Source organism: Fusarium mangiferae (assembly GCF_900044065.1).
Source record: "Fusarium mangiferae strain MRC7560 genome assembly, contig: FMAN_scaffold006, whole genome shotgun sequence".
Lineage (NCBI taxonomy): Eukaryota > Fungi > Ascomycota > Sordariomycetes > Hypocreales > Nectriaceae > Fusarium > Fusarium mangiferae.
The window spans coordinates 1,026,395-1,040,463 of record NW_024573926.1 but is presented as its reverse complement, the minus strand read 5'-3'; the positions used below and the strand labels follow the sequence as shown (position 1 = coordinate 1,040,463).

The window sequence follows — 14,069 nt, the reverse complement described above, 5'->3', positions numbered from 1 at the left end:
ATATCAGAGAGGATGCAAGGATTCGTCGATCATATTCTACAGACTTGATAGTGATGAGAGATTAAGGGCATTTTACTTAACCTTGGAAAGGTATTCGGCTCTTCTCAGTCAGGTCCTGTAGACCTTAGAACTTGGATACTTTGCAGTTGAACTTGAAGTCTAAGTATCTAGATGCATCTTTGGAGTTGGATCTCAAGGTCTAAAGCTCGTGGTATTCTTTTCCGAATCTTGTTTCATCCCCAGGACGCTAGACCTCGACAGAGAATGATCGGCGTGTATCTACTCGGCGATATTGCAACACGACTCATGCTCCGGCCTATAGCTCGACGGCCGGCTGTATAGTCTGCATTCTCTTTCCAATATCGAACAGCTTGGTTCTAGTTGAGTTCTAGCCTTTATAAAATAAATTTCGCTCGGAACGCTACAAGTTTAAGACGAGCTTGTGCCGAGCTTGATGGCTGTTCTGGTCTCTTCATAGAAACTCTAGTGACCTACGCTCTGAAATGGTCTCTACAATAAATCTCTGAGAGATATTACATTGTCTACTGATTGTCTAGTTGAACCGATTCGGCATGCGGATATGCCACGGCGAGTTATGCGAATAACAGTCGGAGACCTCCCCGAATTCATGTGAGGTATTAATCCTGTAATTGTAACAGGGGTTCATGAGGCAATGACGTTCAGAAGCTATATCTCTGCTTCTACGGAAACTGGCGGTACTGACATTGATCATTGAGAACACGAGCGAATCATACGCCATGGAATAAGCTCCAGGAGAAGTTGTCGATCCGCTTTACTGTACAAGGTTGGCTTCGCCGTCGCTGCAACGATCGACAAACTCGCCGCCTATTTCCTAACAAAGACGATTTGGCCATTGCAACCCTGACCTCAAGTTCATTCCATGAATCCTCGGGAGTTGAGGCTCGTGGCCGGCGCCGAGAATTGCCAAAATTGGCAACACTTCAGCCCTGTTCAACATGATGGCCTAGGATGGCATCTCTTGGCACGCGCCCAGTTACGGTTTACAGAGCAAGGGGAATATTTGACCGATATCCTTTTTTGGAAATTTGTGACGAGAGTAATATCTTGGTCGATTATTGACTCGGGCGCGATCTCGTTATGCGCCTAGAGGAGATAAAACTCAGGATCTTGGTCCTAAATGATAAAAAGACTTGGGTAAATTGGCATAAATCGAGGATATCAAGTCTAGGATATCTTTTACTCAGTTTACTTTGAGACCCTATATTAAGGTCTGATAACTTCTTACTGCCCGAGGTGCGCGTATATTTACTACAGGTATCTTATCATGGCGTCATGTCTGTTTACATCGATTAGCGACAACCAATGGTTAAAAACCAAGGCTGGATGCGGCTCTGCTGTAGCCCTGGACCCATTGCTCCTCGTGGTCTTTCTTTTCCATGCGTGATCCGGTGACTGACAGCTGACACAGACATGTTCGCCTCAATTTTTGCGAGTTTGGGTAAAATGCAAGTCTTTGCTGCCACAATCGTGGGTGGTTATATGTAGGGAATAATCCTTCAGCAGCATAATCGCGATTTATCGGAACGCCCAGAACATGAGATAGAGCACAAGACCTCGAAATCAATATTTGTCAAGGTTCAGATAAGCTAAGCGAAATCTTTTGATTACCTGAATAATCAGTCCTACAGCATGGTGAATATGTCTCGTCGCATTCTCATGATTCTGGAGATACCCTGGAGATAGCAATGAGAGTCTGCGGGACTTTTTGGCCGGTTTTGTAGTCGGATTCGGCATTAGTCTTCCAGTTCCTATGTGTTTATTAGCGAATACACTAATAAATCCCCGGGTTTACTATATCAATTAGTGCGATCTTTCTCCTCCGCGGAAAAGGGAGCTCAACCGACTCCACGATATATTCTTCCCCACCAGGCGTACTAAAGACCAAGGGCTGTGTAAGTGGCTTCTGGAGCTTCGGGGCATGAATTGGCTCCAATTTGATATTCTTATTTTACCAAGGCCAATCAAACAAGCCACTGCTATGGCAATTTGTTCAATGATAAGCTGGAGCTTAAGTATTGGGCAATCTATTTCTTAGCCTCACAATTGGTCATCTTGGAGCTGATGCTGGCAGTGAGTGTTGAACGTTAGCTACGTTAGTATCACATGAGGTAACGTTGCTCATACAAACAAAACAAGCAAGGTCTCAAGACATTCTCGGTCATCTTGCTACCCAATGCTACCAATCTTGTACACATTTGTGGTTTTACCCCTCTTTTCTGTATGGGCGGCAATGACATAAGTGGGCGAACCACTGGCTGCCAATAACACCAACAACGTCTTTTTACCGTTGAGACTCCCCTGTTTTCATCCTCGATTGCCCTCGCCGTTGGCTCAAAACCATCTCAACTATGTTTCAACCTCCAACAACACATCAACATCAACATCTCGACCCAAGCTCACTCACCATGATATTCCCTCCGCCAAATCGCCGGGCGCAGTCTCGCTGGGGGGTTGAAAATGAGTTGGGCTAACTCGAAAGGATGCCTTTTTCAACCTCGACCGCCAATCAACTTGTCCATCCCGCAGCCTTATTCGGTACGAGATACCTTCACATTGTCCTACCTAGTACCCATTGTAGACTCTCATTGTCGGGCCTCTTTAATCTGTTCCACTATGCCTCACCTTCCATCTCCCAATCCCTTCCCCGTTTGCTTCATCACCTCCAAACCTTCGCCACCAATCTGCCAACTCGACCTCGTCAATAACTACAGCTTCCATCCTCGTTTGGCTGAGAGCGGGGTGTACTAGCCCGCCTCCCGTCGCATTGCAACGCCATTGGGAGGTTTGCATCAAGGATCACCATGGACGGTTTATCAAACCAGGGCTTGGGTCGCGCGAATAGCGACCAGAACGTCGAGAGTAACGAAAACATCGACCTTGGCAATCTCCCGCCACTGAATGACCCTACCGACTGGCAGCTGGAACAGCTAGAGGAGCAGCAGCGTCGCGGAAGCAGTCTCCAAGTAGCGAACTGGCTCCATCATCAACCAAACTCTCAGCCATCACAGAACACCTTTATCACTTCCCGATCTCTACCTCAACGCCAACTTGATAACTACAGAGTTATTGGCCGTGTCGATGATGTGCTTCAAAGAGGCCGCAGGCCATCAGCTCAGGCAATTGGTACGCCCGGTACGACGGGTCCGCACAATCGGTTCTTCACCCCATCGAACAATGTTACATCCATTGATGAACGTTTGATGCAAAGACCTAGGCCTTCATCACAATCTTTCCTGCCATTTGATACCCCTTCCGACAGACAAATAAGATATACCGACAATGGTAATCACGATGAAGGAAGGCCTCCGGGTTTAGCAACACCTCAAGGTTCTTCAGCTTTCACTACTCCATCTGGACCGCATACGCGTGGTGCTTACAAGCAACCACCCGCTTCGATAACTCAGCAGACAGCTTGGTCAGTAGCCGGTACAGACACATCTTCAGGCTCAAAGAAGGTGCCTAAGCGCCAAAACAGTCGCTCAACCGACGATGAAGCGACTGGCAAATATCAACACGCAAAGCGATACAGATCCGGACACAAGAACCAATTGGTACCCCGTACATCTCCAGCATCATCAGGTCCTTCCAGGCTCCCCCAGCAAGGCACAAGTGTGCCACTGCAAACGATTGAGGATACACAAGAGTCTCAACGACAAACTCGAAATATCCAACCGTTGTCAGCTTCTAGTGATTCAATTTCATCCAATGTTCGGAAAGATGGTCCTGTACGTGGGCGCCGAAACAATCTGGTCACGCCCGACGATTTCATAGGCGCTTGCGAGACATGTTTCTTTTGGCTCTTCGACCCAAAGCGCTTGTCATCTCCTGAAAGGCATGCCTGCTCAGGCCGCAAAGATGAAATATCACACATCGTCACCCACGCCGCTGATCACCATGGTCTTATTCGTGGAAGAGATCCATACTATACTGCTCGCAAATACCTGACAAGTTGTCAAACTTTCGACCCTTTCATCAAAGCAAAAGGAAATTGTGGCAAATGCGACTCATTGCACGAGTGGCAGGGGCAAGATTTCTTAGATCAAGAGCATTACGGCAAGGCCCTCTGCTTGCGATGCTGGCGCACGTTTGATAAGAAAGGCATGCAAGATCATATGGCTGAACCATTATGTGATTATAATGCGGAGCAGCCAAAGGAGAAGAAGGTCTACATTCTGTACACCACCTTCTGTTCAGTTACCGTGAAGCCCAGCGAACCTCCTAAAAACATACCACCACGCAAGTCGAATCCTCGAGGCCTGGCAAACAAGTACAGTCGCACCAACCAGAGACATCAAAGCAACAACAATCAGACACAACGCCGGCCGGAACAGTCCACTCGCGATCTTCGCCCTGCTGCATCAAAGGCACTCCATGGACAGGGAAAAGCAAAAGCCCATTCAGCATCCACGGTCTCTCCAGCGACCCAGGACCGGCCACGGGCAGAGAGATCCAACCAGTTTCCTCAACAGCCTACGAGAAACCCACCTAATCTACAGGCGGCGCCACCACATCCTTCACCATGGCAGCAACAAAGTGCCCAGCAACCTTTCCAACCTCCAATTTCTCTGACGATATATAATACCTCACCAGAGCTTGTCGCAGGTATGGTGAAGAACTTGCAAAGAAACGGGATTCAGGAGGTCACACAATCCTCCTACTCCCCAATGAGTCAGGTAACTTCCTTTGGAGGTCTGCCAGGTGGCTCTGCCGGTTACAGCTTTCAGTCACAACAAGCGCGTCCACAACCACAGGCTCAGGCACAGGCACAGGGCATGTTTCCCCCTTCTTACCCATACTCGAGTTGGCAGTCATCAATCCCACAGCCTCCTCCACAAGCATTCTCGCAGGCCTCCTCTCAGAATAGTGGTTTTACCCGGCTTCAACCTGCATCTGCACAAAACCACTTGTCACAACAGTCTTTTGATCCACTATTGATGCATAAAACGGCTACAAGCGATCGCCAAGGATCACGCATGCAACTACCAACAAGTATGAATTCGCCTATGTGTGATGATGAAGATAACATGCTCTTGGGGGCGTGTCTTGACGCTGCAACTGCAGATCCGAATTTATTCCAAGACTCGGGAATGCCATTTTATGATAGAGATGCGATAGTATCACTGTCTGATATAGTGTCCCAGGTTCAGTCCACTCCTTCGAGGGTGCCATCTACCGCTGGCGAATCCATGGGGCTCATGCAGCGGTCACCCAAGGTCGATGAGAAACTGTGGCTGGAGCACATTGATGATTTCAATGACATGAACTTTGACCACATGGGGTCTAACCCCGAGCTTCGAGTCACTGTCGAAATGGTAGAGCCTCAATTTCATCAACCAGAAGAGAAGCTTCAGGACCAGAAGCCCAATGGCCAAATATCGTCCTTGCTCCGCAGTGCTCTAGAGCAAGATTCAGGTTACCGCACCCAATCAGGGATATTTGACGGGGATCCCAACACCATGTTCAAATGAAGAAAAGCTCGAAGTAGCGCTTATGGCCATCGTTCGTTTGTTTTCCAGAGAGCCTGTTCTCTTACTTTTCTGTCTTTGTTGGATATCTCCTTGGCTATTTTCTCGGTTCTGCGGGGGAAAATATGTTGAAGCATATATATCATATACTTTGAGGGTGTCACAGTTCTTTTGGTTCATCTATTCTTTCGGTCGACAGACTAACTTTTGTATCTTGTTTCAAGATCTGAGTCGCGGTATAGGCGTGTTGCGGGTTACGAGGCGCTTTTTCTTGACGATTTCGATGAATTTGGATATGACCTCTTTATGAGATTTCTCTTACATGGCATGGCTCACGCCAGTAGTCCCAGACTAAATTGTTTCTGCTCGATTATGTATTTTTTTAGTCATGCAATCCAGTTAACGCCAGACAAAAAGTAAAACGTTGAAAACTTTGGTCCCAGAGCCCATGCTGAACAGTGCTTCCATGCCATTTCAGTCCCGTGTATCAATTTCCAGGTCCAGTTGCACGCCGTTCGAGATGCCATAATCTCCCAGGGTAATGTGATCTTTGAAAGGTCTCTCGCTCTGTCGCTTCAAGATAATCTGGCCAGGGTCACGACCGATTCGGGCGGCAACCATCATCTTCAGCTGGCCCACGGTATCAGACTCTAAGCAGGGAACAGCAGCTTTCGTACCAAGTCGATCGTTGACGTTTACGATGATCATCTCCTCGCCTGCCTGAGCCATAGGAGCCTTTGGCTTCTCTTCCTTCCTTTCCTTCCTCTCCCTTCTCTGATCCCTCTCGCCTTCTCGCTGTCTGTCCCGTCCCCCGTCACGGTCATCTCGACGGTAGTTCCGGTCCCTGCCATAGTCGCGATCCCGATGTCGCTGCGGTGACCGCCTGCGGAAGTCACGGGTTCTATCATTGTCCCGACGCTCTCCCTTCCACTTGAATCCGCCTGATCCTCTGGGTCTTCGCGCTGGTGATCGCGATCGATCTCGGGGTCTGCGTGGAGGCGAATCTCTGCGGTCGCGATTGTTGTTACGATCGCGCGACCTGCTGCGATCTCTGCGCTGGCGACGTTCGTCATTCTCTCTGTGTGTATCATCGCGACCTTTGCGATCGTCCTTGTCCTTGGTAGCAGGTGATCTTGAGCGAGCTCGGGGCTCCGTTGGTGGTGAGTCTGTCATAGTTGCGAACTTGCTGCTACTATTGTGACAGCTTTTATTCAGAGGCGGTGCTGATTGCAAGGTTGAATGTGCGGTTCTTGAAACAGGTTCTTTTTGTTACTCTTGGACGTGGAGACGGGAATGAAAGCGTTGAGGCTAGATGGTTTTGAGGTGTACCTAGGAAAGTGTTGAAGAGACTGAGGTTGATTGCAACGTCACGACCTAGCTTTTCGAGAAAGTCGGGAGCTCCACTTTTTGGCAGCTTTAAAAGACATCTGGAATTCTCTCTATTACAATGACTGGAGGTAACACCAGTTTTATATTGGTACCGTTGAAGTCTCAAGATTAGTTGCCTAACAGAAACACATACAATGCTGGCACAGCTATTGGGTAAGTTTTTATATACAGGCGAGTGTAGATGCTGCCTAGAGTACTCAATGATTTAGTTTGATCCTGGCCGTCCGTATAAAAACAAGACTTATACAACCCTTTTATTTTATTAAAAAAAAAAGTATATCCCTCAGAAACACGCCACCCCATTGCCATCAAGTCTTGCTGGCCAGATGTCGCCTGACGCAATGTTAGAATAAGTCTCAATACATGTGGTTTCCGATACGCGAGTGTACCACTTTGGTCTAGGGTAGGTAAAAGGCACATGCTACTATTACACACATTTGCGATACTGGCGAAAATCTTGCTGGAAAGGACTATGCGATTCGACTCTTTTTATGACCTGGTATGATAAACTGGGATTTATTCGGGACAAACGATCTTGGATATTTGACCGCCAGATGTATTGTTGGTGGTTTGCCATCAACCGTCGCAGTTTGGTCATCACAGGATCAGACATACTACTACCTTCATGACCTTGATCTCAATGCGCTGGCATGCAGCTCGGTATTCACACCATGAAAATCATGAGGGTAGGTATTGATTTGCTGCTAAAGTTTGGGCCGAAGGAAACAAATCATCATTGTCATGGCACATGTTCATTATGCAGCGTAACCTCGTATTGATGGTATGTACATACTCACGGGCAAAACTCTTGGGCTTATTTGAACTTACACTTTGATGCAAGCGATTTAGCGAGCAAATTCGCTATGTTTCTTCGCCCATAGGACTTGGCACACTTGAGAGAACAAACTTGTTTGCCCTGCATCGAAGTTAGGTAGAGTCGATATCCGTTGCTACGGAGAAACTTTGACGTCAACGCAGTTGTGAGAGCCAAGTCCGTCATTGCAGGGCTGAGCTTCACCATCACAAGGACCAGGATCCTAGTCATAGCCGAGAAATTGAACGGAAAGCTGCCGCTTCAAAGGCACGCGACCCGCATGGTGCAGCGAGCGACAGCGCAGCGACAACGCGTTGACGACGAGACATCCCCCTAGTCTCACCGTCCCCACAAGCATTAGGCACAACCCAAGCAAATCCGAGGCGGGTAGCCGATCAGCGCTGACACCCAGGCAATTCTTTTGCGTGGGCGTCGCACAGCGTGGCCACGTCAACATTTGGCCTGTGAAGTGAAATAGCAGTGACGATTGGACGCAGTGTAAACAACACAAGCGCAGCGGTGTGAGGACGACGCAGACAGACAGACAGACAGACAGGAATAGAAGCAAACTCAAGGCATTGGAGGAACCTGTATATACGGAGTTATGCAGCGATGCACCATACATAGAGTGTATACAGTAGCACGCACCCACGCGGTTATCCAACAATCTGGGGTGGGTTGCCGATTAGCACGGGCTGACACCCAGGCTTTTGATGGCTGGGCTTTATTTTTCCAGCTTCAGAATGGCGTACCCCAGCCAAGTGTTAACCGACCGTTGACGGGATTGCCGTCGTGGCAGAGTTTCAGTTCAGCGGAGACAAAGGTAGAGGAGCATAAAAAAGAAAAAAGAGCACAAAGTACAAAACATTCATAGGAATAGAATAAAAAGCAGCCTCACAAGGCATTGTTGTTGGGAGAGATGCAGCTGATGGATGATACGCATCGCGGTTGTTGGGGGCTGTGACTGACACAAAGCTGTTCTTGAGACTTGACAGAAACGCAGTTCGATAGAAAATTAAACTCATCTAACTAATTCTCATTGCAGTAGCGCTCCACGGAAGAACGATCGACGGTCTTTCAATGTTCTTTTGCGCTGTGTCTTGGTGATGTGTCTCGGCGGTTGGTGTTGGGTGCACCAATTAGGTATCGCGCCAGGCACGCCGCACAACGATCAGGAACCGACCCTTTTAATGTGGCCAATCAGGCAATCTGAGGACCTGACGGAAATTATGCAAATTTTACTTTTTTGCGCTGTTGTGAAAGTGCACGAAGCGAGTCACGACGCTTGAAGTGAGGGTCATTGGGCTGATAAGATTGGACAGAGACTTGCAGACAACCAATTAACACTCAATTCCCCTCTAAAAACGCCTTATTCGACCACCGTCTCCTCAACCGCTCGTGGCCCGTGAACTTTGAAGTCAAGAGCTAGACTAAGGTACACGGGCACCTGTAGCGGCAACGAACGCCACCTTTTCTCCAGAAATTATTAATGACTTTTTAAGGCAGAGCGTCTTTTTCTCTTTAATTCCCTCATCTCCCAGTCATTGACTCGATTTGAGTGGGCTGCACAATGATTTCATCGCCACTCAACAATCCTCGTCGCCTGTCTCTGCTGGTAGCCAACGGGAACAATGCCTAATGCCTAGAATGCAGAGTTTTCTTCCCATCCATCCATCACACGGGAGACCAGGGTCTCAGATTCCCGGTGAAACCCTCTTTGTGCCTCCAGAGTATCAAATTCTGCCGCACAAAGTGTTAGAGAGCCGAGAGCCTGGATGAATGTCATGGCCATGGCCCATGGCAGGGGATTCGAATAAAGGGTCTAATAAGTAGACATGGCCTAGGCCCAAGTTTCAGCGACCAGACCATATTGACAGGCCTGCTCGGTCAGACTACCTGAAGCTGTCAAGCAAAATGCGCTGTAATTTCCCTCGAGCAGCATGACAGGCCTGGTCAGGTCACAAGTACTTGAGACATGACTGACGAATAGGGGTCTATCCATGTTACCTGTACCAGTTTAATGGGCTCGAGCCTGGTCCGCCTCCGCCCCTCCCATCCATCACCAAACGTCGCCTGCGCTCTGGCTCTGCCATTGCCAGGCCTTCTTAGTCTTGGCCTAGAGTCAGTGTGCGTGCTAGTGTGGGCTGCAGAAACTGAGAGTTGCTGTTTCTCTGTGTTGTTTGCTTCTGCGCTCAGGTTCCTCATAGTATATTAAATTTGACCCCCCCAGGCTTTTGGACAGACCACCCTTCTACGCTTCGAAACAAACTTGTTCTCGGTCCACAGACTTCGTTGGCAGAGTCTATCTCGCTCGTACATTTCTTCGTTGAATACATACATAAGTTACTTGACTTATTAGCTTGTGCTTCTCGCTGTCTGGATAGAGAGCATCGATCTGTTCTCGCTTCCAACTCACCCACTCACTTACACCAATCGCAAACGCTTTGCAAGCACTCCCCTATACAACAAACACCAACACAATGCATTTCTCCAAGCTTATCCTGGCTGTTCTGCCTGCCTTCGCTCTCGCTAACGAGGGTACCACTACTCACACGTCCACCGCCGTCGTTACCAAAACCGTCCACCTTTCCCAGGTTCATACCATTACTGCCTATGGTGTGAGCACAACTGCTGTTGAGACTTCCGTCGAGGTTACTTCCACAGCTCTCGTTGAGGAGACCACCACCTTCTGGCCTGTTTCTCAAAACAACACCACGCCTGTCTCTACCCCCAAGGCCTCTAACACGGCTGGTACCACTGGTGGCTCGTCCGAGCCCTCGGATGTTCCTGGCAACGCTGGATCTGCTGTCGCCGTCGGCAAGTTCGCTGTGGTCGGTGTTGCTGGTATGGTCGCCGCTGCTCTTCTGTAAGCGTGTTCTGCGTGGAATGAGATTCCTTGAGCATCTCACGACTGTCGTCTTGCACTAAAGCCGACAACAACCACCGTCTTCCATTTCTTGTCCATTCACCTTTTATACCCTGGCCACCAGCGCGGCCTATTCTTTATGATGAAACGCCACGATACCAACAGCAGGTCGACACTTGCCGCCTGCTTCACACTTGATGAGTTCTGAGACTCTGCCTCCTGGATAGCTTGACTGCTTCCTTACGCTTCATCACGCCCGCTCCATTGACAAAACATGCGGGCTTTCAACTCTTGCTGTTTCTTTCTTCCCTGGCAGCATGCACCCAGCGCGTTGACTGCGCTGCGTATAGTTCAAACCTTCGAGCTGTCGCTTGTATTGAAGGGTAGCCGTTGATGTTCCCAAGCCTGTTCACCTTGACCAAATATGTCGCAGTTCCAAATTTCCTCAGTTGAGGATATCGCTCCAAGGCTTGGTAACCTCTCAATGGCTTTGAGATCATATCCCCTTCCTAACACGACACCTGGTACCTGCTCCTGGCTGGAGACCCTTTTTACCCCATTTATTCAGTCAACATCTCTTCACTCGACTCTGCTGCCCTGTAGAGAGTCGTTTCCAAAGAGACGGGGACGACGTCGGCGACGTGGAAAATAATTCATATTCACTTCGGTAACTCTGCTTCTCGGATGAACTGGTTTTACTATACTTCTCTTTTGGCGATACCCCCTTTTTACGACGGCGCAGGTGATCCAGGATCTAGCTCTGCTTGATCTTTGGAGGACGGTTTGCAGCTTGGAGTATGGCTTTGATTTGATTCGGAAGGGGTGGGACACGATTTACATGAATAAGGAGGATTGGTGAATTTTTGAGTGTCCGACACCGGGCCAACGATGATGAGCCATGATAGATGGCTAGTAGATAGTATGAGAGCAATAGACTTTGTCACGCTCAACGATGGTTGGACCTTGCTTGAAAGTGAAGACTAGAGACCAGGTGTTGCCAATTCGAAATGGCGTGGAAACCAACGTCCGGTGACTAATCTGAACAAGCGCCAGAGGAGTCTACTCCGTAGAATACCAATTTTAGCCAGGTTTCTCTTTCTCTGTCCGTCTAGAGCTCCTCTATAAGTTGTTCAAATGTATATACAAATGAGGCTTGATACCAGAATCTGGTCTTTGACCATAGAGAAGTCATTGGATAATTCTGCAGGCTTCAAAGTTCCTAACCGATGATTATTCCCTTCTTCACCTCCGCGGTATCGCGGTATCCGTGACGGGGAAAAGAAAATGGAGCTGATGAATAAGGATAATGCGATGTCCCTTCATTGGCTCATTACTCGGATGCGGCCCGGGATGTGCGGGTCTCATCGGCCTTTGCCCCCGAGTCTAGGAATTTGAGTTCTTTGAAGCTGCCGCTATTTTTGAAGTCTGCTTCCCCATATCTCCACGAACGCCCAACGGCCTTCTTATTTCTCACTATCTTGTCCCGTCGGAGAGGTAGAAGTCGTTGTTTCTCTGTATTATTATAATGGCTTCTCTTGCTCCATCCCTCAAGCGGGCACATGCCCCTCTTCGCAAGGCGCTGAGCGCTACGCCCACACTTAGAACTTTCGCCACAGTACCTCCGAGTGGCAGCGAGCCCGGCAAACCTCAACGAAAGAGTTATTTCAAGGACACAGCAGTCTCAGACTTCTCCGATTTCCTTGCGACGTCGTCTCCAGCCCAGCCACTGTCTCCAGCAGAGGCTTACTCTCTGAAGACCGCCGAAGTAGGCCCTGAGGGCAAGAAGCGAACCATCACACGACTGCCAGAATGGCTAAAGACACCGATCCCTGCCGGTAACGATAACTTCAAGAGCATCAAGAAGGATCTACGAGGATTGGGACTACACACCGTCTGCGAGGAGGCTCGATGTCCCAACATTTCAGAATGTTGGGGTGGTTCAGATAAGAATGCTGCGACTGCTACTATTATGCTTATGGGCGACACATGCACCAGAGGATGCCGTTTCTGCAGTGTAAAGACAAATCGCAACCCTGCTGCGTTGGATCCTCACGAGCCCGAGAACACCGCAGAGGCCCTGGCCAGGTGGGGTCTTGGCTATGTCGTGCTGACCAGCGTGGACCGTGACGATCTGGCAGACGGTGGTGCGAAACATTTTGCTGAGACAATCCGAAGAATTAAGCAGAAGAAGCCTTCATTGCTCGTTGAAGCTTTGACTGGCGATTTCCGAGGAGACTTGGATATGGTCAAGGTTGTGGCTGAGAGTGGACTCGACGTTTATGCGCATAATGTTGAGACCGTCGAGGACCTCACTCCCTATGTGCGAGACCGCAGAGCTACCTTCAGACAGAGCCTGTCTGTGTTGAAGCATGTCAAGGACGTTATGGGCAAGGACGGTCCTATTACTAAGACCAGTCTGATGCTTGGTCTTGGCGAGCAGGAGCATGAGATCATGGCTGCGCTGGAGGGTAAGACAACCTTTTGAATAATGCTATGTGAATCAGCTAACAGCGCCTAGAACTTCGAAAGGCTGATGTTGATGTCGTCACATTCGGTCAGTACATGCGACCTACCAAGCGTCATCTGAAGGTCGAGAAGTACGTGACCCCTGATGAGTTTGAGATGTGGCGCAAGCGAGCTCTGGACATGGGTTTCCTGTACTGTGCCAGTGGACCTCTCGTGCGTTCTTCATACAAGGCTGGTGAAGCCTTCATCGAGAACGTATTGCGCAAGCGCTCCGGCGAGAAGGCTATGGCCAGTGGAAACCTTGGCCAAGCCGTTGCTCTCGACTCAACACAGTCGACGATCTAAACAGATCACTGTACTCCTACTTTCCACCTCAACCACACCTCACTACACTAAATAATTATGGGCTATGACCGTATCGGAAGGCGTTTTGGGTAGGGTCAGATATTCAACTAGAAAAGCATGGTCTTCAACAAGGCTGCTGCGACCTTGTCGCACACTCACATACAATACAATCACTCACCCCTAGCGGGTTGTACATCAACTATCTGCATGTAAACGTGGTGGTCGTTCTGATATTCTCCTTACTGTGTAACTGAACTCCTCTGGATAGGTTCGTTCATTACAGGAACGACGTCACTCACACTATGATTAACCCATCTCAGAGCCTGCCCCATATGTTTTCGTAGTGAAACTCAAGCATGCCTTGTAGGGACTTGATCATCTTACCGGATAGAATTGTCGTGGGTGATAATGGCAGCAGTTGCTCTTATTATGAGCTGACACTGTCTGGAGGGGTTCTCATCCCTTGTGTAGGTAAAGTTGGAGTTGATGAATCACTGCCCTACATTAGACTTGTTCCACTACAGACGATCATATCTTGTGATCACATCACCCTTTCCATTACATTCTTGGGATGATTGATCTGGTTGCCACGGGGAAGGCACAATCGTAATCTTGATTACATGCAAGGGAAGAGCAGAGCGACAGTCAACAAGCTCTTGCCTATTTCTTGACCAAGGAGGTG

General features: G+C 48.8%; 4 protein-coding genes across 4 annotated transcripts; 3 read left to right on the top strand and 1 right to left on the bottom strand.

The window, feature by feature from the left end:
• Window positions 1-2,843: 2,843 nt before the first annotated feature.
• Window positions 2,844-5,510, top strand: FMAN_03070 (uncharacterized protein; the record flags this gene model as incomplete). The annotated part of the gene is made up of 1 exon (XM_041831840.1): window positions 2,844-5,510. One exon carries the CDS (start codon window positions 2,844-2,846, stop codon window positions 5,508-5,510), a length of 2,667 nt encoding a protein of 888 aa, XP_041682364.1.
• Window positions 5,511-5,981: 471 nt separating this feature from the next.
• FMAN_03069 (uncharacterized protein) lies at window positions 5,982-6,680 on the bottom strand (the record flags this gene model as incomplete). The annotated part of the gene is made up of 1 exon (XM_041831839.1): window positions 5,982-6,680. The coding sequence occupies one exon, from the start codon at window positions 6,678-6,680 to the stop codon at window positions 5,982-5,984; it is 699 nt and encodes a 232-aa protein (XP_041682363.1).
• A 3,510-nt stretch (window positions 6,681-10,190) lies between these two features.
• Window positions 10,191-10,580, top strand: FMAN_03068 (uncharacterized protein; the record flags this gene model as incomplete). Its single annotated transcript, XM_041831838.1, has 1 exon — window positions 10,191-10,580. One exon carries the CDS (start codon window positions 10,191-10,193, stop codon window positions 10,578-10,580), a length of 390 nt encoding a protein of 129 aa, XP_041682362.1.
• A 1,521-nt stretch (window positions 10,581-12,101) lies between these two features.
• FMAN_03067 (putative lipoic acid synthase precursor) lies at window positions 12,102-13,387 on the top strand (the record flags this gene model as incomplete). Its single annotated transcript, XM_041831837.1, has 2 exons — window positions 12,102-13,044; window positions 13,095-13,387. The coding sequence occupies 2 exons, from the start codon at window positions 12,102-12,104 to the stop codon at window positions 13,385-13,387; spliced, it is 1,236 nt and encodes a 411-aa protein (XP_041682361.1).
• Between the last annotated feature and the right edge of the window lie 682 nt (window positions 13,388-14,069).